At 53.6% G+C, this 27,806-nt stretch overlaps 8 protein-coding genes across 8 annotated transcripts; 2 read left to right on the forward strand and 6 right to left on the reverse strand.

Annotated features, from left to right (window-relative positions):
• Nucleotides 1–4,916: 4,916 nt before the first annotated feature.
• On the reverse strand, nucleotides 4,917–5,385 carry PUNSTDRAFT_72312 (histidine phosphotransferase; the record flags this gene model as incomplete). The annotated part of the gene is made up of 2 exons (XM_007385797.1): nucleotides 4,917–5,186; nucleotides 5,257–5,385. 2 exons carry the CDS (start codon nucleotides 5,383–5,385, stop codon nucleotides 4,917–4,919), a joined length of 399 nt encoding a protein of 132 aa, XP_007385859.1.
• Nucleotides 5,386–7,070: 1,685 nt separating this feature from the next.
• PUNSTDRAFT_136243 (uncharacterized protein) lies at nucleotides 7,071–8,808 on the forward strand (the record flags this gene model as incomplete). The annotated part of the gene is made up of 9 exons (XM_007385798.1): nucleotides 7,071–7,104; nucleotides 7,154–7,382; nucleotides 7,434–7,454; nucleotides 7,507–7,581; nucleotides 7,633–7,892; nucleotides 7,958–8,253; nucleotides 8,314–8,369; nucleotides 8,429–8,556; nucleotides 8,615–8,808. 9 exons carry the CDS (start codon nucleotides 7,071–7,073, stop codon nucleotides 8,806–8,808), a joined length of 1,293 nt encoding a protein of 430 aa, XP_007385860.1.
• A 468-nt stretch (nucleotides 8,809–9,276) lies between these two features.
• Nucleotides 9,277–10,619, reverse strand: PUNSTDRAFT_136244 (putative isomerase YbhE; the record flags this gene model as incomplete). Its single annotated transcript, XM_007385799.1, has 4 exons — nucleotides 9,277–9,411; nucleotides 9,468–9,913; nucleotides 9,967–10,246; nucleotides 10,305–10,619. The coding sequence occupies 4 exons, from the start codon at nucleotides 10,617–10,619 to the stop codon at nucleotides 9,277–9,279; spliced, it is 1,176 nt and encodes a 391-aa protein (XP_007385861.1).
• Nucleotides 10,620–11,928: 1,309 nt separating this feature from the next.
• Nucleotides 11,929–15,073, reverse strand: PUNSTDRAFT_72001 (OPT oligopeptide transporter; the record flags this gene model as incomplete). Its single annotated transcript, XM_007385800.1, has 15 exons — nucleotides 11,929–11,982; nucleotides 12,051–12,162; nucleotides 12,222–12,290; nucleotides 12,340–12,725; nucleotides 12,788–12,924; nucleotides 12,976–13,104; nucleotides 13,158–13,281; nucleotides 13,334–13,497; nucleotides 13,548–13,590; nucleotides 13,652–13,951; nucleotides 14,003–14,017; nucleotides 14,075–14,104; nucleotides 14,221–14,495; nucleotides 14,558–14,795; nucleotides 14,846–15,073. 15 exons carry the CDS (start codon nucleotides 15,071–15,073, stop codon nucleotides 11,929–11,931), a joined length of 2,304 nt encoding a protein of 767 aa, XP_007385862.1.
• A 1,287-nt stretch (nucleotides 15,074–16,360) lies between these two features.
• On the forward strand, nucleotides 16,361–17,782 carry PUNSTDRAFT_72792 (uncharacterized protein; the record flags this gene model as incomplete). The annotated part of the gene is made up of 3 exons (XM_007385801.1): nucleotides 16,361–17,175; nucleotides 17,284–17,469; nucleotides 17,578–17,782. 3 exons carry the CDS (start codon nucleotides 16,361–16,363, stop codon nucleotides 17,780–17,782), a joined length of 1,206 nt encoding a protein of 401 aa, XP_007385863.1.
• Nucleotides 17,783–18,156: 374 nt separating this feature from the next.
• Nucleotides 18,157–19,452, reverse strand: PUNSTDRAFT_72737 (acid protease; the record flags this gene model as incomplete). Its single annotated transcript, XM_007385802.1, has 5 exons — nucleotides 18,157–18,333; nucleotides 18,385–18,563; nucleotides 18,621–18,834; nucleotides 18,979–19,217; nucleotides 19,281–19,452. 5 exons carry the CDS (start codon nucleotides 19,450–19,452, stop codon nucleotides 18,157–18,159), a joined length of 981 nt encoding a protein of 326 aa, XP_007385864.1.
• A 4,675-nt stretch (nucleotides 19,453–24,127) lies between these two features.
• On the reverse strand, nucleotides 24,128–25,063 carry PUNSTDRAFT_136248 (cytochrome P450; the record flags this gene model as incomplete). Its single annotated transcript, XM_007385803.1, has 6 exons — nucleotides 24,128–24,276; nucleotides 24,330–24,344; nucleotides 24,395–24,435; nucleotides 24,496–24,622; nucleotides 24,679–24,756; nucleotides 25,042–25,063. The coding sequence occupies 6 exons, from the start codon at nucleotides 25,061–25,063 to the stop codon at nucleotides 24,128–24,130; spliced, it is 432 nt and encodes a 143-aa protein (XP_007385865.1).
• A 12-nt stretch (nucleotides 25,064–25,075) lies between these two features.
• PUNSTDRAFT_105361 (P-loop containing nucleoside triphosphate hydrolase protein) lies at nucleotides 25,076–27,763 on the reverse strand. The gene is made up of 6 exons (XM_007385804.1): nucleotides 27,671–27,763; nucleotides 27,194–27,599; nucleotides 26,744–27,140; nucleotides 26,394–26,692; nucleotides 26,276–26,339; nucleotides 25,076–26,226 (listed from the first exon to the last, which is right to left on the reverse strand). The coding sequence occupies exons 2-6, from the start codon at nucleotides 27,473–27,475 to the stop codon at nucleotides 25,481–25,483; spliced, it is 1,788 nt and encodes a 595-aa protein (XP_007385866.1). The 5' UTR covers nucleotides 27,476–27,599; nucleotides 27,671–27,763; the 3' UTR covers nucleotides 25,076–25,480.
• Nucleotides 27,764–27,806: the final 43 nt, after the last annotated feature.

Here is a 27,806-nt window from a genome sequence, read left to right on the forward strand (position 1 = left end):
AAAAGCCCGCGGGTCTGCGGTACTACTTCCTGAAGGTCACGAGGAAGAGCTGGCCACAGAACAAAGGAGAGCAGCGAGTGAAGGTATCAGTGCTTATATGAGCGCATAGGGCCTGATTGACACGCACGTGGGAAGGGTGGTCAATCATAGTAGCATGGCACGAACATAACATCGTGGCGTTCTGTACTCTCGCATGTGCTTCTCAAGAAGCACGGCGGAGGATGGCGGAGAATGGATCGCGCGCCAAGACGGGCATCGCTCACAAGCTCGTTTTCCCCGCGCGCAAAACAGGAAAGCGAGCGAACACCGCAAACGAGCTTCTGAAACTCACCTGCCAATATTTGGTAAGAATTATTCGCCTCCGACCCGGTTGAGTTCAATTGTGCTTCACGATTCTTGTTTCGTTAAGCTCGGGGAAGCCGTGAATTGACTATGGTGATGCGGAAGAAGGGCGGTTGCGAGCCTCCAAACCGTCAGTCACTACTTTTTTCCGATTGGCACAGCCTGGGGAGGCAACCACCTCGTCCATTTTAGTGCTCTAAGGTGCTTCACCCCTGTACGGAACAGTCAAGCATCATTATATACAGATACCGAACCGAGCAGATAGAGTCAACGAACCACATCTCTTGCGCAGGCTCTACGGAATTTCACTTGATGTCAAATTCCGGCTAATGACGAACACGGCCTTCAACGCGAAATCCGAGTACCGGAAGACAAGATCTGAGGTGCCCGATGACATTGCAATTGGTTGACGGGCGCGATCGACAGAGGATCGACGAGTGGCAAGAGGGAAGGTTGTGATATCACATTCCGGCCCTAACAGTAAACGTGATGACAATTTCCTGTCAGGGTATTGCTGCCGAAAACACGCACCACGTGAGCATGGCTCCTGAACTGTGCCTTGCCTCGTCCTTTGTTAAGCTTGGCTATTAGCATCGCAGGCTGCAGCTCTAGCCTTCGAGTCTGCTGGTATACAGATGTTATGGTGATCCTCATCTCATGTGTTTCGCCATATGCAATAAAACGGTATCGCGAATACTGTAGATGTGCTTCTGTATCTATCTGTAGGAATATGCAATGGATAACTCACCGAGTAGACTCGCCCCAGTGGAGCAAACTTAAGGAACGGGTCTCGGTGGCCAGCAACACGTGCAGACAAAAAGATCTGGCACTGGAGTTGGTTTACATTTTGAAGCCAGGCTGTGCGTGCGCTGCTGTCCGCCAGTGTCCGCCCTTGAACGCAATGATTACCATAGTCTGAAGTATATCCGTACAGCGGCGTCTGCTGACTCTGCTCACAGTCCAAGCTGCTACAACTGTCAGCTAGGGAAGGCATGTAGAACCGGTATGTATAGCCAGGTGTGAGTGAGCGGCGTGCGAACTCGGCGGACGGCCGCCGGAATTTACCGGACAACAGGCGGCTGCGTGTTGGTTTGCACGACGATATCATGGACTTACGCCTGTCCGGGGCCGACCGGTGAAAGATCAGCGTGCTCTACGACATACGGTGATGAATGATGCGAAATCAGCCTGTGTAAACTCACTCCGAAATGGGCGTCACCCTGAAGCTCTGCATCGGACCAAGAGATGCAATGGACCTTCGTTGGACCTCGAGAGACATCGGACGAAGGTATCTGTGGCATGTTGAGCTCTGCACACACACGGGTACGTCGTAAAGTTGTGCACCGCTCGTTCTTGTATTTATTGCGGAGTTCACTGATGGCGGTTACGATTTAGTCTAGTTCAGACACACAAAGGCGTCCTTTGCTGTCACGCTGATTTCAGAGCAACTCTGTGTACGATGGCGGATACTCAACTGGTTTGGGACAAGCACGGCTTGCGAAACCTCGATATCAACTCTTCAGGATCAGCTCATCTCATCTTCGACCACTTTTGCCTCGGTAACTCGCTGCCTAGACGCGCATCATCTCTGCATATTCGCAAAGCTTGACGATCGATCAGGGCCCCTGAGATGTGGAAAGGATTGATGTACCCGGGTTTCGCCAGGGACTTGGCGCGTAGTAACTACAATCGTGGCGCGAACCCTGTGGAGAGCTCAGAACTCGAAGTGGGGCCCTGCGGCGAACTTGCAACATTGCAAGGTTTACCGACCTCCATCGTGATGTCTTTGTGACGGACTTCAGTAAGTAAGGATTGTCCGCGTTGTACAGCATCATGCCACATGACGTCGTTCATACAACATCTGCGTGTTTCAAGCGACATGCTACATTCGTGCTATCCGCTCGCTCCCAGACCATCCCGCACTGTGACTCCCTGGTGACGCCTCCGTTTTTCCGACGAAAACGCTCATCTCACTTGGCGATGCTATTGTATGCATCACGGGAGGTACGGGCCGTACCTGGCGGAGCCCGTCCTACGTCCGCTTTCGGACCCGTGACGGTAGGTACCTTATGCCGATTACTCTGTGATCGATATTCTCAGTTACATATGCCATAAGTGCGACACGCAAACCTGCCAACCGGCGGGACCATTGGAGCAGAATCCGGCACCGACCGCCACTTATTCATGCACGCATGGACAGCGAGCGGGGTTTCATGACTATCAAAGGAGCGTTCGACCACGCAAACCGACCAAGAAGGCTATCCCTCAACCGACGTTATACAGCCATCCAACCCGCTCTGAATCTAAGACCATATGTGTCCTTGCTCTCGCTTAACCTGACGACGGGGGCACAGTCTCCTTCATTTGGCTGCTCGAAGTGCGTCCACGCCGATAGCCGAAATGCCCGGAATCAGCAGGTTCGTTCATAACTCACCACCGATAGAGAAACCTCCATCGCGCGGGCCAGTGCAAATTCTCGAACCCCATAACATATTTCAGAGAAGAGCGAGACACTTGAGCGCCATTGGGTATTGGGTATCAATCTCGGTTTCTCTCAAGCAGATGTCTAACAAAATTGGCAGAGAAAGCACGATTCGGGATCGTGCGATGGTTCTGTGCAGGAACCGCATGCAATGTTTCACCGACGGGGACGCCATGGTAGGCGTGATTACAACGTCCACAACAAAACTCTGTCTCCCTGCATAGTGGATTTGCGTGATTCCGTGCGCCAAGGTCCAGCTGCACGGTGCAACTTTCTGAGCCAGACAAGAACGTTGTGACGATCGAGGTCACATGGCGCGGGGCTGAAGGCGGGTATTAATCCCGATGAGCAAGACTCTTCGCGTGTATCGGGGCTCGCTCATCTAGCCCGATTCGGGGTCCCAGGCTATCCTGAGGCAGAAGCGCTCTGGCTGAGCCCTATTACGCCCAAAGAGGACGAGGACGGCGAGGATGAGGCACTTAACCCCTTTCTGTCTCTGGGGAAACCCCCGCCCCGCTTATTGCGGCTCTTGTCTGAACCAGGTAGTGCTGGAGGGAGGATTTGCTCAAGAATCAACATTGCGATGGCCACGAGCATCCCCGCCACGCGAACCGTCGCCTGAAACTCTGGCGTCAAAACACCATACCCTGACATCATGCATGCTGATTTGCTCCCATACCAGGTACGCATATGCGTGCTCTACGCGGGCATGTGTGAATGTTGATGACGGGCATACCAGTTTGTACTTAGCGCGTTCAAAGTGTGAACTTGGAGCCCCCTCAACCGGCGACGTTCGGAAGGCGGCATTTCACTCTCGGCACGTCGAGATCCGGCGCGGTCTATCGAAAGAGAATAGAGAACTTGAATAGCCGGTCGGCGGTGGTATTGCATCATGATCAGACCCTTCACCTCCACTGGTGGTCCGAGAAGACGGCTTGTTCACGCGCTTTTAGATAGATTCTGGCGGCGACAGTTATCCTGCCTCCACGGTGCGGGACTCAAGCACGCGTCAGCGCGGCGCAATGCGTAAATGAACGTGGGCTCGGTAGCGGGAACGTGCGGAGACTCGGTGAGCTCATTGTCTGTGAAACAACGGAGACGTCACTAAACGCTATATCCTCCAGTGATCGCACAAGCCGTATATATGATCGGTCCATCGGACTGGAACTTTTCATCGACCCCCATGACGGCTAACGCGGGGATCTCACATACGTCGTGAAGTTGACTTACTTCGGAGGCGGGAAAACCTACGATGATGGCTTCTTGCGAGGACGTTCTCTCACCGCTTCAAACGTCGGGAAGAATCAAAAAGAATGCAACTCGTGTTTGAACGCGTGTTCGGAACACCACCGATATACTTTTACCCGCCTGATCGCGAGAACGTCGAGGTGCATTCCGAGTCCCCTAGTGGCGCCGAGTCTCGGCGAGAGACCGTCTCGAAGATCAAGATCGAAGGTTTTTCGGTTTGTCGTGCGTGTCCAACAAGCCGTTCCTCCCGTTACATTTTCCCTTAGAGTACAGTCTGGATTGTTCTCGCCCTCGGCCACCGAGGCGATTCCTCCGAATAACCCGGCGCCATCATTTCTAGGCAGGGTCTGGAGGAGGCTCGTCCGAGTCGATGGACATAGTTGGTATGGTTCTCCTCGACATGCATGCACACGAATCTCGTTATGCTGATCATTGCTTGGACTTAGAGTCGCGGCGATGTCAATATCAGGGATCATCGGGGCGTCAAAGTACAGGCTTAATTGCTCTTTCCCGTCCTCGGTGATCTGAAGGAATGTATCCGTTCTTGACGCCGACTGCATCTCGTCACGGCGTTGCTGAACGGACGGTGATTGCCCACCACTTCATGATGGAACTTTCAGGGGGGCCGCGTGTCGGAACGAGATAGGATATCCCGCAACCCTGAGGATGCAAGTGACCAACAATACATGCGTGTGATGAAACTGATAAATAATCGCAACTATCGAAATGATGGAATGGGAGTCGAATACTCTGTCGGGCAGCTCGCTCGGGATCATCTGGCCCGGATCGTCTTGTGATCGACCCTCTTCCTGTCTACAAGCCTCCGCAGCGCTCTCATAGGAGCTTATTCCTCATCGACTGGAGCGCCATTATCCTTGAACCAGTTCAAGAGCCATTCCTTCCCTATCGCGAAGTCCTTCTTGACCTGCACGAGCAGCTCGCCTATTCGCCTCAAGGCGTCGTCCTCCGTGAGTGCAATGCCTGCTTCTTCATCGCGAAGGTCTCCATAATGCTGGATCTTGGTGCACGAGGACTGCACGCGCGCGAGGCCGAGCATCGCAGAGGATCCCTTGAGGAAGTGACCCTTGTCGGAGAGTGTCTTGAGGTCCTTCTCCTTGCTGCGAGAGGGCAACATGCATCGTGATCAGATGATATGTGAGAGTGCAAATTGTCAGCGATCGGACGTACAATGCCTTATCCATCTCCTCGAACGTGCCCTCGGCCTGGGAGAAAAATCCGGTGGCGGTCGAGTAGGAGAAATCGTGGGTTGGGTCGTCATCGTCGAGCTCTATGAGTTGCTGGAATATCTCCATGTTCATGATGCCCTCCTCATCGGCGGGCTTGTCCGACTGCTCAGATGTGTCCTGGTCGTCATCAGGCTTGGCTTCTCGCTCGTCCGCCTTGTCGGGCACGGCACTGCCCTTTGGCTGCGGATCCTGAACCCGATGTCAATCATCTCGGACGAGGAGGAATATATATTGGTGAGCGCACGATTTGTTTTGCATCTTTTGTTTCCGATTTTACGGGGCCGTCCAAGCTGGCAGCAGTCTTTGCGGCGGTTGAAGCCATTGGCATCCCATCGCTATCTACGCATGGCGATCAGCGAGCCACGGCGTGAGCGTCACTCTTACGGAGTCACGCTCGTGACGTCATTCAACCCATATCTCCTTTTTCGACCGTCTCCAAGCTCGCCCTCCGTATGTTACTTTCCTGCGCTCCCGCTAAGCTTCGTCGGCCAAGTCCCTCGGCGCGTGCACGAAACATCCCAAATACTCTCTGATCCGCCATCCCGCGATCGCCGACTCTCGTCGACGCGAATCCTCGCAGTAAACGCGCGCCTTCACCTTCCTTTCTCCCGGGCCCACTGCCTAGGCTACAGCGCGCTCTTCTGGCTCAGACGTCCACCGCGGCGACTCGGCGACGATGCCATCTGCGACTTAAACGCGCGTCATTACACCGTAAGCCCTCCTGAGCTCTGGATGCGCCGCCTGGCGACTCATACAAAGACACAGAGGCTGTGTGGATCTAGGTCCAAGGGTGAAACGCCCCCAAAGCACTTTAGCTCGTCTGAGTCGTCGGCGATATGCACGTCGCATGCTCCCTCGCCAAACGCTCAATACCAGAAGCGTTCTCCGTTGTCTAGCCCTTCGACGAGCGTCGGTTCGCCGCAAACTGGGGTTTCCCTCCTCGCAATTCATTGCCACTGGGCAATCGCGAACGGAGCTCCACCTCGGCGCAAATGCTGTCCTCAAGAGTCGTCTTCCGGTTCGACGTCTCTGTGCCTTGCACCTGAATCTTGGTGTTTTGCTACTGGCAGACGAAGACAGCGTTAAGATATGTATAACCCGCTACGAATTGTCCGCGGCCGCGGAACCGCGCGACAAGTGCAAAGTATGGCATGATTACGGGTGTTTCCCTCCGCCATATATTCTCGTTCGCGTCAGGTTATTGTTACTCATTCAATTCATGAGTGGACGACGACAATAACGTGCTCGGCTCAGTGCCCTGGAGCGCTCGTCCAACCAAATCACGAGGATAACACGTTGAATGCTCTTTCGGCAAACTCGCCGTCGGGTCGCTTGCAGCGCTCAACAGCCGCTTTAAGCTCTAGAAGTGTACCAATACAGGATTAAAAGATTGATCACCGAGCGCTGCTCTTGCGCAGATAGCTGGATTTGCCTCCGGAATTTCTATGAATAAGGGAGATCTTGACCCTAACCCCACCTCAGGGCCTCGCAGTTGCCGCGCCGATGACGCGCAGCGCGATGGATACTCACCTCCTTCCGACTCTTCGCATACATAGCGTCGTATAGTCAAGCATCCCGAGAAGCTTTGTGGACTAGTACATTGTCTCGATAATATCCTCGCAATTGATCTCTGATCTGTACACACCGGATTGAAGGACGACCACACTTATTCGTCGTCAATAAATCCTAATACTAGTATCTGCGCAAACGCGGTTCCCAGTCCCGACCGACCTACCTGCTGAAATTCCGTGATGGTAGTGGACATTCTGGTGCTTGGAGCGACAGGTATGCTCCTTTGAACATCTGTGGTATACATCTCTAACTCATCTGCCAGGCTTCACAGGAAAACTGGTCGTTCAATACTTAGCAACCCACCGTGATCGAACATCATTTACTTTTGCCCTCGGCGCTCGCTCGCAAGAGAGACTGCAACGAATTAAGAACGAATTGGGTCTTGGAGAAGATATTCAACTCGTGTCTGTCGACGTCACGAACCTCGAAGACGTTCAGAATGCCGTGAGCGGATGTCGGGTCGTCATTAACACTGTCGGTCCATTCTACAAGTATGACAATCCAGCGTCTCTTAATGTTCGCATACTGACTGAGCCACTAAGATGGGGGCGACCCGTTGTACAGTGCGCTGCGTGTCATCCAGATTCTCGAGACTTCGCTAAACTGCACCCTTAGAGCTTGTGCTCGTCTTGGGAAACACTACGTAGACCTTGCCGGGGAGCTGCACTATATCCGCGACATCATTCATTCGTGAGTGCGCTTCATAACTTTCACGTTGAAGTGATTTGAGCTATTTCCTAGGTTCGACTTTCTTGCATCGAAAACGCACGCATGCATCATTCCGGCAGCCGGATTTGACTCCATCCCATCTGACATGGCTGCATTCCTCGCCAACAAGACTCTGAAGGCACTCGTCGGGCCTGGAGCCGCTATTGAAGGAAGTACGAGCGCAGTGCGCGTGAGCGGCACACTGAGCGGAGGTACCTTTGCGACTGCCATCTCCAGTATCGAAGACGTCCCACCTGAGGTGCGCAGGGTATCAAGTCAACCCTACTCCCTAAGTCCAGGCATGTACTCTTCCTCCCGTGCTTCGCGCATAAACTCATTACGCGCGTTCCACCTGCAGGTATCATGGGCGCGCCTTATCCTGGGTTGAAGCTGCTGTATACCCTACCTGGACCGCCCTCATTACCTCCTCTTCGCGGCGGCTTGTGGATGATGGCTCCCGTGAACAAAGCGGTGGTGCAGCGCACTTGGGCATTACACACTCTTGCCGCTTGCAGGGACCCACAAAACAACGCACACCTGGATTACGGAAAGACGTTCACGTATGACGAGTTTCTTACTCTACGTAGCCGCTTAGCGAGCCTTGCTATGGGCCTCGGACTTGCGTTGACTGGGCTTTGCCTCATGATTACACCGGTACGCGTCTATTGCTCGCCAGGCTGTTTGCGTCGGCTGATGGTGCTTCTGTGACTTCAGCTGCGGTGGATATTCAAGCGCATTGTTCCGTCGCCGGGCACCGGTCCTTCGGAGGAGTACGCGATTTCGAGCTGGATCACTTGTTGGTTGCTCACTTCCTATCGTGACCGCTTAGGGTACAGAAGAAGGGCTTCCTTGAGCTTACCAACATGACATCGTCCGTGCCTACCGCTGATGCCCCTAGAAGGTGGGTGCGCACGACCATCAAGGGTCAGGGTGATCCGGGGTATTCTCTTACCGCAGGTACGCGGCAGTCCTATTGTCGCCCCTTCGGTGGCAATCACTGACACCCACAATTCAGCGATGATATCTGAGGCCGCGCTTGCATTGGCTCTTGAGCACGACAAATTACCCGCGATGGGCCAGGAAGGCGGCGTTCTGACCCCGATGACTGCACTCGGAGACGTGCTTGTTGATCGTTTCAAGCGCTCCGGGCGGTTCGAGATCGAGAGCGAAGTTATCGTTGGTGGTGAAGAGTCAAGGAAAACCAGATAGCCTGGTTCTCGCCTCGCCGTCACGCATAGTAAGTAGGGTGATTGCGTTGGTACCCTTCGAATCTGATGTGATTCTCAGAGAATCACAATTGTCTCCAGTCATCAGGTTAGCATGCGTAGTTTGGCTTCGGTCATCAGCCAGCCAAGCAGGAACAACTAGACATTATTCCCTGCTTCGCCGGTTTTGTGCGCGTTACATTCGAGATAAGGCTCGTAACGCTGATATACATCACGGAACGACTTCCGTAACTCATACATATAACGTAAGAATAGTATTCTAGCAGCTGTGTGATACCCATCTACTTCGCCCCATGAGCTGCGCCAAGATGTCATGAAAGGTGTTCCTGGAGTACCTTCAGATCCGATATGAAGGCGCGTATCCTAGCCCGTGGATCCGTCGGCCATGTTCCGCTCGCCAGCATGGACGAGCAGCAATCATTCAGGTAGACTGGCCGCCGTGCCTGCAAGATCATACCGCCAAGCGCAGAAACCCAGTCGGAGCTTTTATATCCTGTAGTGTAACGATCTCGTGCAATTCACGACCACCACCGACGCGTTCGAAGATTTTGACTCCGCCTCCATTTGCCCCACCTGCGATCAGGTACTGTATTCATGGTGAGCATCAGGTGCAACGTATAGAGCGAACGCCATGCCACTGACCTTGTCATCCGGACCGAAGAAGATCATGCCACGCAGGTGCGCGAGACCACTGCGAATCTCTGCGATGAGCTCCAACTTGCTGGACTCATCGTGTGACGCGACATCGGACTTGTTAAGCGGCTTGAAGATCGATACGATGTCGCCTTCAGGGTGCGGGTCGTTGCGGTTCGACACGTATACGTAAGGATCCGGGAACGTGGCATTGGGTGGGGGCAGGAGAATTTCGGCAGCTAGCCTCGGCAGGTCCTCACGCTCGGCAGGAGTGTTATCATTCACAGATAACACTTCGGGAGTCGACTCCGTAACGGAAAGCTGAGGCCGAGGAGGAGGGTTGGAGAGCGTGAACGCACTTGCGAGGAGGCGAGGGGTTTCGTTGCTGGAGAGCGAGGGGAGAGTATGCGCCGTTACGGTATTGCTGAGCTCGAGCAGCGTGTATATCACGCCATCTGCACAATCGGATCAGAACTGGGAAAGCGCTCGGTAATCGAAGGGAACTAACCATGTATTACTACATGTCTGGGGCCACCTCCTGCTTCATACGGTATATGGGCTACTGGTGTCCATGTACCCTCCGCGTTCTTGGCAAACCGCCAGGTTTTGTCCGAGCCGAGGTCGGGGACGAGCAATTCGTCATCGTGCAGCGCCACCTGATGCGGATGCGATGATTCCTGACGGTCCGCCTGTGGACCCTTGCCTGTGAGTTGATGGCGGGTGGACGGAGGAGAGATATATGGGTCCTGTGTAGAAATAGGGAAAACTGAAACAGTGCCAGACGAGTACTATGACCGAACATCAATATTCGACGTCTGAGTCGTGGAACGAACCGATTCTACACACATTTCCGACAAACAGCTCTTCTTCTGAGGCGACGAGCGTGCATGGGTCGGCGCCCTCGCTTGCAACTGTCGCCACTACTTCAGCCTTTCCCTCGAGATTGACTGACAACGCGTAGACTCTCCCATGGACTTCCTCCGCAGCGGTGAATACGATAGACGGGTCAGTCGGATGTTGGGTTATCCAAGAGGGGTGGTGTCCGATCCGGACTGAGGAGGTTTGGACGAGCTTTGGCGGCGATTGGGTCGGGTCGAACTCCAAGGTATAGATGGAATCGGTATAGGTGGCCACTAGAAAGCGATAAGGAACGCTAGTCATTTCTACGGTAAGGGAGGTCTTGTTAGGTTAACCTCGACTTTAGCGAAAGGTTTTATACCTGCTCCTATCCAGGCTTCCTGACTAGAACGACGGGTTCGGTTGGAGCAATATGAAGGAAGAGCAGGAGAAAATACGAAGGCCGGAGTATGTCCGAGCACTGGCCATGTTATCGTGTGGTACCTATGTGCGCAATCGATTACCCTTTCAGCGTCCAACACCGCCGCTGGTCCGGTCGATATTGCGCGTTTGCGTTGCTAATCTCCTCCAACTACGTGCGCTGGCATGATGCGCTGTTCTCCCCAGATTTCCCCTGCGTTTCCCCGGGACCGGTGAGCTCCAGGACCATCTGATGGTTGCAAAGAGTTCGATGGACGACATCGGATGTTCTTTGCAAGAACAAGCACAGGCCGGGCGGTATCTCAGTGGTCGTCGAGTGCGCACGTTGTTGAGGAGGTGGAAGAGTAACCGAAAGTGGCAGATATCACGGTGAAAAGGCATGCAGATCATTGTTAATTCAGACACGCCGTATGCTTGCTGTACTTCCAAGACACCTAGCACACTCGCATAAGGCGGGGGATGCACGATGGCCGCTATTCCGAAGACCACCATTGACTCAATGACATAGGAGCGCAAGGATAGACGATTTCGACGTAACTATTGGATGTCTCCGGCCGGCCGTCGCCCAAAGCCCCTGGACCTTGTCTGTATAGGCACTCTGACAGTCTACAGAAGGTCACAATCATTCGCTCCTGATTCCGCCGAATCTGCTCCGCGTAGCCTGGACGATGCATCCCCTCCACCGGCCAAATCTCGGTAGAGAACGCACGGCATGTAGAATATGGCTGCCCTTGACGTTATGGCATGAGACGCGCGCGGACGTTGCGAAGGAGCCACAAGTCGGCTTGGTTTCTCGAATGGTCAAGCTTAAGTCAAGGGCCTGGGTGATGCTTTCGCCATCTGTCCGTACAACCTGTCCGATATAGTCGCGCAATATCCGCGAGGTAAATCGGTCCAGGTAGGACATCGTCAAGCCATGATCAGTGTTAAGAAACTAACGAAGGCGGTTTCGCGCTTTTATCATGTCTTGTAGCTAAGGACGGGTCCGCAACTTCCCGTGATCCATTCAGTCAAATGAACGCCATTCATAATAACAGAGAAACCTGTGAAGAAAGGGACAAAGACGGGACGAATCGGTCTATTCCGACTCTGATTCTTCAGCCATTCATAGCGTACAAAAAGTATGCAAGGTACACTTAACGTGGCCCATAAGTCCCTACAAGGCGTGGTAACGGAGATGTGAACTACACGTCTATTGCGCTGGCGCCGCGCATCGGTCCGCCGACAGGTTGATGTCGTTGCCCCACTGTGCGATACAGGTTACCATGATGAGTCAAAGTAAACAGGTTTATGCACGATGCAAGTGAAACCCACCCATGTAGGGAACGCATGCGCTGTACCCGCCGCACCGAAGACGGCGAAGTTCAGTATAAAGCTGATGACCTGTGTTCCACCATCCATGGCAGCAGCGACGATGTAGTTGTACCTGGTGGATACATTGAGTAACGGAACTAAACAACTGCAAGGGTATTTCGTGGCGCTTACTTCGTAAACCAACGAGGGTACCGCGTCCGTACCCACCACTGAGAGAATATGCCGATCACCATCGCCGGACTGCTAGCGATGTCAGCTTTCGGATTCGATGAGCATGAGGGACACGTACTTGACGGATGTATTGATGCCGACGGAAAGATAGCAAGAGTACTGCATGATGATCGACGTGTTGAAATTCTGGAACCCAACTTTCGGCCAGATGCGGTGAGCGATGTAGAACGGGAAAGGAAGGAACACCCCGATGGCCAAAGATATTGGCACCATCCGGTAGGTTGCATCCGGGCCGAACATTTGAGGACCGAGTGCGCCCCAGGCAATGGCGTTCGAGTTGTAACTCTGAGCGTTCTGGCCGGACCACAGACGAGTCCCTGAGACGGACAGGAGGGCCGGGCGCTGGTTTTGGATGATGGACAACGCCATGACGTAGTTCAGGATCGCGCCGACGACGGTACCGGAGAGCTGCATGGCGAATGTAACTCTAGGTGCTAATTTCACCTGATTGGGATCGACAGAACGTAAGGATTGGACATCATCGGATTCGAAAAAGACAGACGAACGTATTGTCCGAGCTTCAAGTCCTGCAGAAGAGCGATTCCCTGGATCATCGGATGTTGGCCGTACAAAGCACCGTACATGTTTGCGACAGGTTTCCCCGGTAGGATATAAGCGGTGATCATCTGGAAGAATCCCGTACCTACCGATGTGTTATTGTGTTAATCTTTCGTAAAGAGCGATGTCAGCTTACCCGAGGAATTGAATTCGTAGAAGCCAATGGTGGCAGCTAGCGTGCCGTACAGCGCGCAAAATATGAAAGAGATGAGAACCAGGATCGTCAGTGTCCACCATGGAAGGCCAGAATGACCGGTATAGTTAGCTGCAGGACGAGGGCTCAACATCTTGAATGCTTTAGGTTTTAGACCGACGTACTGGCTTGCGCGATGGCGTAGGCCCCGATTAGCACACAGACAAACCACCATCGCGGAATCTGCTTGTAAACCTTCATCTTCTCATAATGCTCGTCATAAATGAGGTGCTTGGTCTTGTTCCACGGCTGCCGGCGTAGATTAGGCTGGTGAACCCAGGAGCGTTACCAAGCTTCTTACATTCAGCGATTGAACAAAGGGCTTGAGGTCATTCCAGTGCCAGAGGGCGACGTGTGTGACTACCGCGCCGAGGGACAGGTTCGACGTGATCAAGTACAAGGCGTTGGTTGCGGAGAAGAACGCGGGACCAGCCTTCTCAAACTTGGCCTGATCGAACTTGCCGTCTAGTTCAAGTGGTTAACCGCTGTGCATCAAACACGAAATTCGGTATTACCGGTCAGAATTTGTGTCTGCGGATACTGACTTCCATTGGCAGACTACAAACAGCCGGTTGGGAATCATCGATAGAAGTCTGACAGTAAGTTCGGGGACACTCACGAATATCGCTTGGGACATGAACGGGAAATCCTTCGCGTGCCAGATATTGCCGTAGTAAACCGCGCTCATGAGGATGTACGTTAAAATGATGCCGATATCTTGGTTGATTTGGAGCCAGATGGGGTTGTAGAGGCACGCGGAGCCGATCAGGTTCCAGTCGAAAGACCACGAGAGGAGAGCCATGCCCTCGTTGTTCGACGCGCCGCCGAAGATGTTACGGAACACGGTTGACTTGTTGTTCGCGAGGCAGAATATCGAGACTCCAGTGAGGAGTGGGAAGATCCATTGCGGGAATATCTCCTGCGGGGTCGTGAGTTCAGGATCGTCATAGTAGACGAGCAGACAACCAACCCAAACGAATAGAATCTGATGGATGCAGAGCAGTTAGCGGGAAATTCCGAGACGTGATCAGATGCGACGCACTCCGAAAACTGTCCAGAAGACACGAACTCTCTACATCGCAGCGACGGGGGGCGGGGGTCAGCATTGAACTCAAAAGAGATACGTTTTGGGGTTTACTTTGGACGTCATCTGATTGTCTGGCGAGGAGATAAGTGAGGACGCCCGACCATACACGGGATCCAATTACCGTAATGAAGTGCCTGGAACAGGTTGGCCGTGGATATATTCGCCGGCCAGAAGCACTTGGTCGGCTTAACCAGAACATCAGACAGAAGGCCCGCGAAGCCGTATCCAATCAGCTGGGAGCCGATTAACGTAAAGATCGCGACTCCTGCGTTCATCTTGTTGTTGTAGTATAGATCCTGCACGGAGATGACTTGAATCGCGGTCGCAGAACCGGCCGCGGTCGAGCTCATGATGATGATGGCTACGTGTTCCTTGACTGTGCAAGGCAAGGGGATAAGCCCCATCGCTCATCACCGTGAACAAACTAGGTGGACTTACTGTTGAACGGTCCGGGATTGAACAGCCTGAACACGCCCCGATCCGGGAGTAGCATGTGCATGCCGTTGCCGAACCAGTATGTCAAGACGAGAAGAAAGAGGGTCGAGACGCCGAGCGTCTGGGGTTTGAAGTAGTAGATTTGCGCGAGCACCGCACCGAAGGCCGAGAATCCCAAGCCCAAAAAGAAAGTACGGAATGTAACAGCCTGCAGTTCGGGCTCGTCATGCGTCGAGAGGACCTAGTCCACGGTGAACGGGCGGCAAGAGAAAGCAGGAAGGGCGTTGTCACCTTGATCGCGACGTCGTGCGCGTTTTCGACTAGATATTCGTGATCGCTGGCCTCATCCCGCGCAAGGCGTTCCTCGAACTCCTCTACCTCCTTCACCCTTTTGGCGCCGTCCACCTCGCTCTCGCTCTCATCTGCTAGCGATCCCGAGTCCTTCTCCTTGAACTCATCCTTGGATGATATCGCTTCGTCCTGTTCGACACGAGGTAGTGTATCGACGCGGGCTGACATGTCCAATGGATTCCACAGTCCGATCGTGGTCTGCTAGAGCCGCCAATGGTGGAGGGAGCAGTGTATGCCTCGTGCGTCGCTTGTATTATACCAGCGCTGACGCGCAGCGTTTTGGTGCCTTTCCCCGAATACAGTTGAGAAAAAAGCGCATGGAGCGATGACTGTGCCTCCACAGCGGGACCGGCGTTCCGCGATAAGGAGTGAACGAAGCTTCGCCAACATGACGGCACGCGGTTCGTGCAGTCGATTCCGGCTGCGCCGATGGTGGCCTATAGGAACAGCAACGTTGGATGTTACGCAGCAGGTCTGTCTTCGGCGCTGAACGCATGAGAGAGGGACAGATAAGGGAGCAATACCGCCGTTGATGGCTGCATGCTGTGGTACTAGGCTAGAGATATCGTCGAAGCGCGAGTGGGCACTTCGATTGATCGTAAGTGCTGGTCGCGGAGCTTCCCCGACGTATACTCGGCCCGTGTTCTCAGCGCTCGTCCGCGTAGAGAGGGCTGGAATCAGCGAAAGCAAACACCTGGGAGACCAAGGAGGTCTACGGCAACGGGCTTGAGAAAGGGAGGAGGATAAATAGACCATTGTTGGCTGCAGTTCTGCCTGGCGTAGCTTGGCCGTGGAAGCAAACCCCGGTTGGTGAGAAGCAGCGCCAAGGAGCAGCCTCCGATAGACTTATATTCGCACAAGACCAACATTGTAGTAACTCGAAAGCGTAGGACTGACGCCAATCGCGCCTCGGGAACAGCCGCTTGGCACGATCACGTGAGTGCCATGTCCACCGATCGTCACTGTCAGTGTCAGTGTGGGCAGCTGCAGGTGGGGCTCGACGCTCGTCCCGGACATCCTTCCCTGCACTACCTAAGTCATCTCAGTCGGCGACGCACTCCTTCTGCCTTGGCAGCGCGTTGGATCACAAGATATATCCGGGCAGAGGGTACGGCTTTTCCAAGCATGCTCAGCATCTACCACAGCACCACAAGTGTAACTTCTCCTCGCTCGCTATTGCGCGGTACGGTGCAATCTTACACCAGAATCCCGACGCCCACAGCGACCCTTGCTCAGACCTTCCCTTGCGCCTGACTTCTGGCGAAACAGCCTTGCATCGATACATAACGCGCGTTCTTCAGAGCGATTGTCGGCAATTACCAATTCGGCGGGGCTATGCACGCGCACATGACGGAAGCTGCGCCCAGCAGCTTGCGCAAAGCTGCGGCATGCGCGCCCGCGCACATATGAGCCTCTTGTCTAGGCACTACGGGCTTTCCCTTACTGCTCGCTACTATGATCCTAGATAAAGTCCCATTGCCAGACGATCCCACCTTTCCTGACGCCCCACCCTCCTACGAGAACGTTACAGGCAGCGCAGCCACCGCAGGCGCTCGCGGCCCCTCCGACGCAAAGCATCCTCAAGGACCCCAACCCGGCCCTTCTACTTTACCCCCTCCTTCCTCGTTCCAAGAGCGCTTACAATCCGTTGCACGCGCAAAAAGCAAGGATAAAGGCAAAGGCAGGGCCGCGCCACCCAGCTCCGGTTGGTTTCCATTCGGTCTGTCACGGTCCGGCAGAGAAGTTCGGGATACGGTACTCGGACTCGTACGCGGGCTCGTCCAACAACCGTGCGATGGCGCAACAGCATCCATTCTCGACAGCTGCGAGGAAGCCTGCGCCACGCAGGGTCTCTCGTTCTCCGCGTTGTTGCAGGAACCATCCATCGAAGAACATACGCCTATCTACTGGGCTATTGTCAAGCGCCCGCGGCGGAGCAACGATGTCGACGAACCTCAGGACGATCTCCTCATAGCGCTCCTCTCCCGCTCTGCTCCCCTCAACAGCGCCACTGTCGCGGATATCCGCCTCGCATGTGCCGTTACGTCCGATAATGATCTGTTCCAGAACCTCAGACGCTCCCCTGGATTTTGGCCTACCGCCGGTGTAGATAGACTACTGCTCTCGGGAGACGGTCAAGCAGACAACGTGATCGTGGAGGACGCAGGGAACGAGCAAGGGGCATTTGTTGCTCACCTTACAATTCCGTTGTTTCAACAACGAATGCGTGTCTCCAGATTGATCGAGGTGGAGCTCATCGCACGAGGCGAGTATTTCTTGTCTGCTGTAGTGGATGCTGCTGCTCAACGATTGAAACCAGGCCGCTTGTGGTCGCTTGCATTCCTGGTCTGGCCTCCTACCCAGGAACGCGAAAGGAGGCGAGCTTGGGGAATGCGAGATAGGCAAATCAAGCCAGGTACATGGCTTGTCTCGGTAGCGCTCCTACCACATAGCCCGCCTACATGGCTCGATTCCAGGTTGGTCATAGAGGACTACGCCTATTCACACCCCCGCCCGACATCACCGGATACATCGTCGCCATCATCACCGTCCGCCTCTTCACGGTTGAGCACGAATAGGAATGGTAGAAGCGATGGAAGTCCAGGTGACCTCATCTTCCTGGAGGCTCTCAGTCCTCAGAGTGGAAACTCATCGCGGGAAGGCTTGGCCAGTTCTGCGCCACTGTCACCGGCACCTTCTGTATCACGTACGAACAAGCCGAAGGGCAAACCCAAACCATCCATATCTCTCCGGATCAAGCCATCGGCCTCGGGCCAGCTGGCTCCGCCAGAGCTGTGCGACCACCACAACTTCCGGAATGAGGTCATCGTACCGTTCGACGAAAGCCTCATGGCCTCCAGTTTGCAATACGAGTGAGTTGCTGTTAGCGACGTGTCGTCCCCCTCATCTGACTCGCGATCTGTTCAGTGACAGCCCATATATCGCTCCGAACGGGACGTTATACGCCAGATTCGAAGCACGATTGTCGAAAGCGGAGGCGGATTGCGTGATATGCTAGTTGTTCATCCCGTGCCTCTGATTCTTTATGGCAGGCACAACGTCATTTTGTAACCTCGTCGGACCCACTTGCTTTCAATGGCTCCTAAAGATTGCATTGCCGTTTGCTGTGTCTTCCTACGCTGTCCTTCTTACTTTTCGATACGACCTCCAGCATACGAACGCCCCCCGATTATATAAATGTTCTATAATACGCGACGCTGGAAACTAGACCCTCGCAATAACAAACACGTTCAGTTAGTCTCCGATGTCCCGTGCGGCGAATCAGCAACCCAAACACCATTGTTGCCGGTGTCGTACACGCTGTAGAACCGTTCCGACCAAGCGAATCCATTGACGAAATCCAGTCCCTTCCCCGATGGTGCCCCGATGTCGTTGATCATGAGGTAAACATAGCCCTTCTGGCCGCCCTACGAACGGTGCGCGTGAGCCACTGATCCATACCACCTGGGAAGACTCACGATGTATGCATTCATAGTTCGAGGCCACACTTGGCCGTTCGGACTGAGAGTGTACGTCCGCGTTCCCAAGGCGAACTTGAGAGGTTTCAGCGATTTGAACTGATCGTTGCGTATCCGCAGAAATCCGGTATCCCTGTCTATGGCACCTTTGACAGCAAGCTTGTATTTCTGGAATGCGTCTGCGAGAGGTCCAATCATCGGAATGGGACTACGGAGCGAGCCTCGCACGAACGTACCACTGGGGAGGTAGATCAACGTGGTTCCAGTGTCGAGAATCCCTGCCGTCTGTGGCATGATGACTGTTCCGTCGTAAACTATTTGCTGATCGACGCCCCAAAACTGGTTGGCGGGCTTGGTCTTGGTCACAGGCACCCAGCTGAGTTTTCCGATGAAACGAGTGCGGTCATAACCTCCGAAGGTTAAAGCGCCGTTTGGGGTGCTGTATGCCGCCTGAGCCTGGTATTCGCCACTGTCGTCTTCGGCGCCCTCGTCTCCTTGAAGAGCGCCGTTTAAGCTCGGAACTTGGGTCGTCGCGGCCGCTCGTTGATGAACCCGTCCCATAGTTGTCTCTCCTCCGCGTTGGTCCGTGTGGACGCCATAAGGGGCGAACGCGACACCGACCGCAGGCCAGGCTATCGCATGGTCTCCGTAGAGCGTGTCAACCACGGTTGGTACCATAGCGGTGTTGTCGACCGTGCCTTGCGCCAGCGTTCTTGGTCCAAGGCCTAGGACACCATCGATTCCAGCCTCGGCGAACCCAGACGCTTTCTTGGCGCCGCCGATTGGCTGCTGCCGCATCTTGAGCGCATTGGTGATAGTAACAGCGTCGATATCTGAAACAGATCGATGACATTAGTGGCCGTATAAGAAACATGCTTTGGATTATATCAACGCACACTGTTCACCCGAAAAGGATCCCGAGCCGTATTTCACTGCAACATGGTTGCCGGTGTCACGGCTTGTTCGAGTTCTCTTGTACGTGGATCGCGCACCGACCCATATATTAGCCGAGCCAGTGTCGATGAGCAAGTCATACGTGCTTGGAGGGTTTCCGACATTAACTTGCATGGTGTATGTGAACTTGGACGATGCATTAGCATTATGTCCGGGGAGGCGCGAAAAAAAAAAACCCCCCGATTAGGACTCACCAGGCGATTAATAGCGCCATACGCTCCATGAGCTCCCTTGGAGGCACGCGCGCGGAGACGGTCGCCTTCGTGAGCGTCCTGTTGACATTCGTCGAGCGCCTGGCCTCCCAATAAGCAACTGCCCCTCCGCTGGGTTAGTTCGACTCTCGAAGCGAGTGCACCAAGGTCGATGCCGCTCTCTCCGGACGACTGCGCCATGATGTCTTCCGCATGTTGCATCAGCTGGCGAATTCGTTCTCGATCGGCGTCAACGATCCTTGCGGGCCCTGTGACGTTGAACTTGGAAGCAAAGACTGCATCCGGCGTGTCCGTGTCCGTGGCGTCGCCAGGAACAATAGCCCAAGAAGTCAACAGGAGAGGAATGAGGAGCTTGTGATGCATGATCGCGACTCTCTAGGTGCTGTATACCCGGCGTCGGTAGTGATGTGAGTAGTCTGTGCCGACAACGAGAGACCGCGGACAAGCATATTCTTATGGCTCGGACTTGCAGATCTGGGGAGATTGTGATTGACAGGATATTGGATGGCAGAGACACGGTTGAAACGTTGATGACAATGACGGGTCGACCCGAGGCTTATGTAGCACGTGTTCAGGGTCTACCGCATTGCAGGGCAAACAGACAGTACATAGTATTCATACCACGACACCCGGGCGCACAGGTCCCGTTCGTTATGAACACGACAGACTTCGATATAGGCCTATCACCATGTGATCACATATTGCCCGCCGCTGCCGCCGTCGCCGTTCCTACCGCGGAATGTCATCCGATTACCATGCTCTTCGGGAACATCATAGATCACTGTCATACTAAGCCGGTTCAAGCAATCTGCGCGGATGATGTGGATGCCATGGAAGATGGTGCGAGGGACTTGATCCTGCGACAAGAGTAGCATCAGCCCAGGTCATAGCTACATGAGCAAAATGCAAGTTACCTCGACAAGTTGGACAATCTTAACGACTGTCCAGACGCGGTAGCTCCACTGAGCGTCGATTTACCATGAGGACTCCGTCGCGTGTGTTTAGTGCCTCTGAGGAAGGCAGGATGTGTCCTGTTCAACGTCATAATGGATCGACGTCGCCACTTGCGATGAACACTGGAGACGTAACCTTCATCAAGCAGACAGACTCCAATGTCAACGAACTTACACATCGAGCGGACATCTAGCGCCATGATAGACCATCTGCTCGTAGACTCTGCAGGCGGAGCCCGTTCTGTCGTGGAAGTGAAGTCAGTTATTCACTCCAGCCAGCCCGCAAGTACGCCCCTTACATGATTATCACTAAATGTCTGGTTAGCGTGTATGAACACGATAGGCATGGACGAAGTCGCTCACTAGAGATCCACATTGCACTCTGGCATTACTTGATTATGACCGATATCGAGATATAACGCATGAATAGTACGTACCTTGTATTGATCTGTTGGAAGGGAATCATGAGCTTTATGGCGATTTCATTTCACGAATGTCACAATCCTCACCGTGACCTTTAACGTCAACCACCATTGCCACCACGCTACTCACAGTAGCCAGCAGAAAATAGGGGATTGATCGGTTTCTGGCCATCTGGAAGAAATATGCAAGTGTTTCCCAGTATGCCTCATGCGGTTCACGAGCAGGCACATCCACACTTGACGGATCCTCGTTCACGGATTCCAAATGGGACTCTGGCATAGCCGTGGCATTGGGCGGGATCTGGCGCCATATACCCCCTATGGCAAGGGCTGTCTGCGCGAAGAAAAAGAAGGTGACTACATACACCTGTGGCATCAATCCTTCATCCATAGCCGGAAACAAAGACTCACGGTAGACCAGCATGACAGTGACAACATGTCTATCAGAGAATCTTCCGCGGACAAGAAACATTCCTGAGAGGTACACGGACAATCAGCACACGACCGTGGGCTCGTCAAACGATCTAACCTCTAAATAGTATTCCCCAAAATGCAAGCTCTATGACAATCGAAACGGCATTAACCCTTCGATGACCCCAAATGGAGCACCTGAAGGGATTGTCAGTCAGCCGTCAACTCTAGCGGGAGAGATGTGCTTGCATTTGCGAGGCGAACAGAGAGCTCGATATTCCCCAGGATATAGACGCAGCGATCTCAGCCGCATAAGTTAAGTTCTGTGACCATGAGACATGCGATGAAAGATGCAGAAGCTGACATGCTCACCGGGAGTTGGACGAGAGCCGCCGAGTCGATCACCCCGACGAGAGTTACGATCGAAAGGACGGTAGCACATCGAGAGGCGATGTACATAATAGTACCATAGCGACATCCGCGTGAGTTGAGTGCGAGGTCCAGAAGGAACGAAGGCGATCGAGCAAGTTCCCATCTGGCGCTAGCATCAGATGGTCGAAATCATAGCACCAATGATGGAGTGACGGACATGTAAAATCCAGAGACGAGATGTATAGCAAAAGAATAGTCATCTGAAGACAATCAGCCAGAGTTCATCTTTGGTTCAACCAGAAGGCGTCGTGTTGCGTACCGCTTGGTAGAGGCCCCGCGTTGGACGTAATTGCACGCACCGCATGCTCCATGAGACGGCAATAGTACTAGCGGACTGTGGTCGCCCCGTAGTCGGGTGATGGTGGTGGAGTTTCCAACGAGCAAGAATGGAAAGAAAGAACGGAGGTGCATCGTTGGCCAAATCGACGTAGTACGCGTTCTGGCGAATGCCGTTGTGTCGCCTTCGGTGCCGGCTTCGGTTACTCATGTAGCCCCGGTAATTTAACCTTCGTTGGCAAGTGACATAATCAACCCCCCCGATTGAATCGGAGATGGAGAGAAACGCGGGCACAATCACAACGGTAATGTTACATAGCACTCTATGAAGACATGACCGCTAATCGAATCAGGTCGCGGTTCGTCCGGTTGAACTCGCGATCTGCAGCATCGCCTTCCAGTTCAAACGGTGCTAGGTGCTTAGCTGCCTTGGAAAACTGACGGTTGATTACTGTAGTTTTACGACCTTATGTTCGTCCCCTGTCCCCATGGCTTCATCGTCTATCGCAATATATGATTGACGTACTGTGGCGAAAATAAGTATTGCCCACCCCCTCCTTGGCAACCTTTGGCAGTTGCTGCTCCTCCAGGGGTGGGCAAAATTTTGAGATTACGTGCATAAATAAAGCTCACAAGGTGCACATTACAGTAGTATACGCTGTCGTAAGTTTGCTTGGAGTTTTCGCTGACAACAGCTGGGAGCACACGATCACGCTTACATAATGGCCGCGTCGAGTGTACGCGTTGCGCACTCCTTGAGCAACGAACATCCCACACATTTGCACAATCCACACTGTACATTGTTTCTATCGGTCATATATCACGGCTCCTCATGGCAAAATACACCACACCCACCACAAAGGCCCGAATTGTCACGAGCATCGAGCTGGGACTGTCTCCAAAGACAGTGGCACGCTTGGTGGGTCGTGACCGGCGCACAGTCCAACGTGTCTATCAGAAATACCACGTTACACGAGACTTCTATCATATTTCACCGAAACCTGGACGTCCACGAAAGTTTTCGGACCGCGACGCGCGTGTAGCAGCTTGGATGATACGGTCTGGCAGGGCTCATACTGGAACGGAGGTGCAGCAGGCCGCCTTCAAGTCCGTTACCCCACAACTAGTCCGTGCCTATCTGACGGCACAAGGCCTCCCTGGACGTAGACGCCGCCGAAAGTTTGTCCTTACTCCAGATCACAAGAAACGGCGACTTGTTTGGGCACATGAACATGAGAAATGGACGGTACCTGAATGGGAGCGCGTAGTTTTCTCAGATGAGTTCAGAATCAACCGGTGGGGCTCGGACGGGATGCAGTACTGTAGGAGGGGCATAGGCGAAGAGTTTGATGACAAGAATGTGGATCCGGAGTTGAAGCATGGAGGCGGGTCAATAATGGTATGGGGATGCATCACAAGTCGAGGGTATGGGAGGCTTCACCAAGTGGAAGGGAAGATGAATGCGGACCAATACGTCAATATCCTGGAAGAATCACTCTTAGGCACCCTGCACGACCATCAACTCACGCCGTCTGATATTCTCTTCATGCACGACAACGATCCAAAGCATACTGCAAAGCTCACCTCACGGTGGCTTTCATCTCAGAACTTCGCTGTCATGCAATGGCCGGCCAATAGTCCAGACATGAACTGCATAGAACATGTCTGGCATCACATCAAGACCCGTGTTGGAGCCCTTCGTCCTCGTCCGCGCAATCTGGATGAGTTGTGGGAGGCCGTGCAGTCAGAGTGGAAGAAGTTGGATATGGAGTTTCTGGAATCTTTGTACGAGAGTATGCCTCGTCGTATCCATGCTCTGAAGGATGCAAAGGGGTCATATACTAAGTACTAGTGTCTACCTTGTCTTTGTAACGAAGAAATACATTCATTTGTGGTCACTCACATGGTGTGTCTGCTGTACCATCCTTGATGTTCCATGAATTTCGCAGCTTATGCGCATGAGTCCGGTTTGCATACTATATCAGTGTAAAGTACATCCCTAGTATACAGTTCCATGATATAGATTTTGGTCATTTGTTGTCGTGTGGAAGCAGAACGTCGATGGTCGTGACATGGGCAATACTTATTTTCGCCACAGTACTTCGGGGTCGTGAGCAAAGTCCCACATGAGTTGAGTGGCTTCGGCATGTTGCAATGGTCTGAATTTATTCATGTTCTCATTGTTCAAAAGCCGTGTAGCAGCCTTACGCATGTGTTTCCACTGTTCGTCGGCTAAGCGGGAAGGGATCAGCTTTCAGGTATCGAAGAATGCAGGTCAAATGTACCGCAATGACATGTCCCTGCAAGATTTCAGTCAGACGATGCCAACGTATAGGAGAAAATCACTAACCGAAGTTCATGTTATCAGGAGTGAGCATATCAGCTATGATGCTGAATGCGAGCTGTGAGCGACTCATAGCAACAACGGAAGTCGGGAACTGGTCAACTCACGACGCGGGGCGGCTCGCACTCGACAGACTTCTCTTCTCGATAATCTCTTCGACGGCGGTGGGCGAGTTTAGTATAATCATGGTTTGGTTCATGATCTTCAAGGAGAACACATCTCCGTATTCTTTCGCTGTAGAATACGTAGTCCAGCATGAGGTCACTCGATTTCCCAACCCGTCGACGTACCCAATCCCGAGAACCGAAAGTGCGGAAACTCGCGGGGGAAAATAGGCAGGTTACCAAGAATTGGGACAGTTGGAGGGCCTGGAATGTTAGCGTCAGAGTCAACTCCAGGTAACTGGTAGCCCCAGTGAAATCATGCTTGGAGGAAGGCCCTATCTCTCGAACCCAACTTCAAGAAGCGATAGACAGCATATGCAGATAAGGTGATCGAATGAGCAGTGCAACGTCATCGTCCGAGATTCGGGATACGCAGCGCGGTGCGGTAGTGCCTTGCGGTGATGCAACGGCGCTCGGTAGTCGAGTGTGCCCGAGTAATTTGCCCTCGTTCCAGGCTTGACGAGATTCTCCCACGTCGTACCTACGTACCACCCAGCACGATTGCTCTCATGGCCGCTGCAAAGATGGAAGCAGCTCACGAGCCTGAAAGTGGTCGAACACTACTTCGACTTCCTTGACTCACTAACGCAATGGAGGCCGTGATTTTCTTGTGCTGCGCGCTCGTGGGAACCCTAGAATTGAGGACGGGCAAGACCCTATTTCGTTGACCGATTGCTCCAGGAGCTTGGCCTCGCATTCTTCTCGGGACCGTTCGAGCAAGGTGAAGTGATTAGCATGAACATTCAAACTCGATTCGGAAAGGCAAGGTACAAAATGCTCCCTTACTCCAGGACATTCCGGGACATGTACCTCGTGAATGGAGTTCAGCGAGCGAGGTAGTGCACGTCGCATGCAATCGGTGGCATTCCGTTGGTTGTCATCGTTGTGCGTTTGTAAGGATGGGCGAGCTTCGATGGTGAACGAACTTTCACAACTCGTCCACAACTCGTCCACGGCCCTCCTCCAGCCTGTATCTCCGTAGCCCCCTCTCCTGGTCCCAAGGTACTTCATCTTCCCAATGGCTGACCACGACGACTGCCTGATTCTGTCCCACTCCATCGTCGCTGTTCAGATAACGTCTTGCCGCTGCAATCATTTTGCCATCCATGCCGCTCCATACCTCATCAAGGATGATGAGTTGCTGCCTGCCCACCAACGCACGCGCCAGTAATACGATGCTTTGCTCTCCTGAAGATAGATCCACGAATTCGCGTTTGGCGAAGGTCTGCGTAATAGGGTCCACCTCTCCACGAGCTGACAGGCGCGATGCTGTGTCTTGACCAGCGGAGGGCCACGAAGCGGGTCCCAAAGCTTCCAAGACTTCCCATACCCTCTTGACGCGCCAGTTCTCCTCATCCTCCCCCAGTAAGCCATCTTCGCGTGCATCCGTCCGGGTCGAGCGAGAGCCTACACCTTCCTCTCCAGCACCGACGAAGGTGCCTTCGAAGCCTGTGGCCACAGCCTCCCAGACGGTCATGCCGCGTCGGCGCGGGAATGCGTTACCGAGCTCTGGTGATACCACACCGACGAGGGTTTTCAGCGTCGCGGTCGGCAACTGGTGTCGCGGACGGGAGAATAGTTCGAGACGTCGATCGAGATCGGGTAGTGGGCGTTGCGTGTAAGACTGCGGGTGATCGCCAGTCAATAGAGACAGAAGAGTGGTCTTTCCTGAGCCTGCAGAGAGCACGTCAACTTGGTGCTGGTAGCGCGTATTGCGACCAACCATTGGAGCCTTGCAAATGCCATCGCTCGCCCGTTCGTATGGTCCAGTTGATATCCTTCAGTACCTACAAAAGTTCGGTGAGATGCACTCGTCCTTCGTCCGATGGGAGCGTACTAACATGTCTATCCTTGTAACTAACCCGAACGTTGCGCATTTGCACTACGATGTCGCCTGCCTGCGCCTCTCCGGATGATTTTTCGTTCTGGAGGCGATCGGCGTGCTCTGTATCCGTAGGTGTGTACGTCGCAGCTCTCTCCTGTGCGGAGACGTGTCCGTTTTCGACGCGTGCGACATGCGTAATCCATTCCGGGAGCGGATCTTGACCCCGAAGTCCAAGGATCATGCGCGGTTCGTGCAAAGTATGCAAATTGTGGAGAAGGGAGAGCAGGAGGTCACGCGTAGAGAAGTCCAAACCAGCTAGGTGGCCTGTCAGTGCCGCATAACGACATGATGGGAACATGACCTTACTCAACGGTTCGTCGAGCAGCAGTAGCTCTGGGCGAGAGAGAATGGCTTGATAAATGCGGGCCTTCCTGGTTTGGCCATTGCTGAGGGCAATTAAGGGTAGGTCCAGTAGACGTGTGAGGTCGAGTTTGTCGAGCAGTTCGTGGTCGTGTTCCACGCCATCCTTGGCATTGGATGGGTCGTCGAAGAGGTGTTCGCGGAGTGTGACGCGGTCTTCCTCGCGTACGGCGCCGTATCGGGCGGTGTAGTCATAGAATCCTGAGCCGGAGGAATGGGGTCGGTGCGCGAAGGATACAAGGGAGACACAATTGTAGGGGTCCAGACCCCGCGCGGAGAACGCAGGGAATAATCCAAGCGGTGGGGGTGGAGGCGGGGACAGCCGTAGGTGTCCCCGCAGCGTCTATGCAGGAAGTGGTTCAGTTACAATTTGACCAGAAGGTCGTCCATGCGCACTTCGAGTAAGGTGGTCTTCTCTCCTGCCCCAGAGCCTACCACAGCCCAATTTTCCCCTTCATGCACCGTCCACTGTAAGCCTTCAAATACCGGTGGTGCATTATTCGGTTGTCCGAAGCGGTAGACATTGCATTTCGGTATATATACAACAGGGCGCGAGTTGTCGGTAGAATCGAAACGCCTTTGTTCGCCTATTCTTCTTCTAGCTCGTGATAGAGCCGTAGCAGAGTATTGTGATGTGCATGACCAGCTCGAACGAACGGCAGACAGACGAAGTGACATCACATAGAATAAGAATGTTTAGATGTCGGGCTTGTTCAATGGTCAGAACTCATCGGTTCTGTGACTAATAAGACCAGAATATGGTTCTGTGGAGCCAGATAGTCGAAGCACGGAGTAGGAGCAACTTGCCAGTAATGGTGTGGTGAGTGACTAGGGCATGGCTCTCGACGAGATCAACACTGGTACAGTACTGACAGATTTCAACGCGGTGACTACTGAGCAGCCCTTTCTTGAACTTGAACCTGAACCTCCTTATTTCTCCTTGCTGCTGTGTCGGTCTCGTATGCCTGGGCTCGACATACGTGCAAAGACGGAGCAGAGCTTTATTTCA

This window comes from Punctularia strigosozonata (assembly GCF_000264995.1).
Source record: "Punctularia strigosozonata HHB-11173 SS5 unplaced genomic scaffold PUNSTscaffold_10, whole genome shotgun sequence".
Taxonomy (NCBI): Eukaryota; Fungi; Basidiomycota; class Agaricomycetes; order Corticiales; family Punctulariaceae; genus Punctularia; species Punctularia strigosozonata.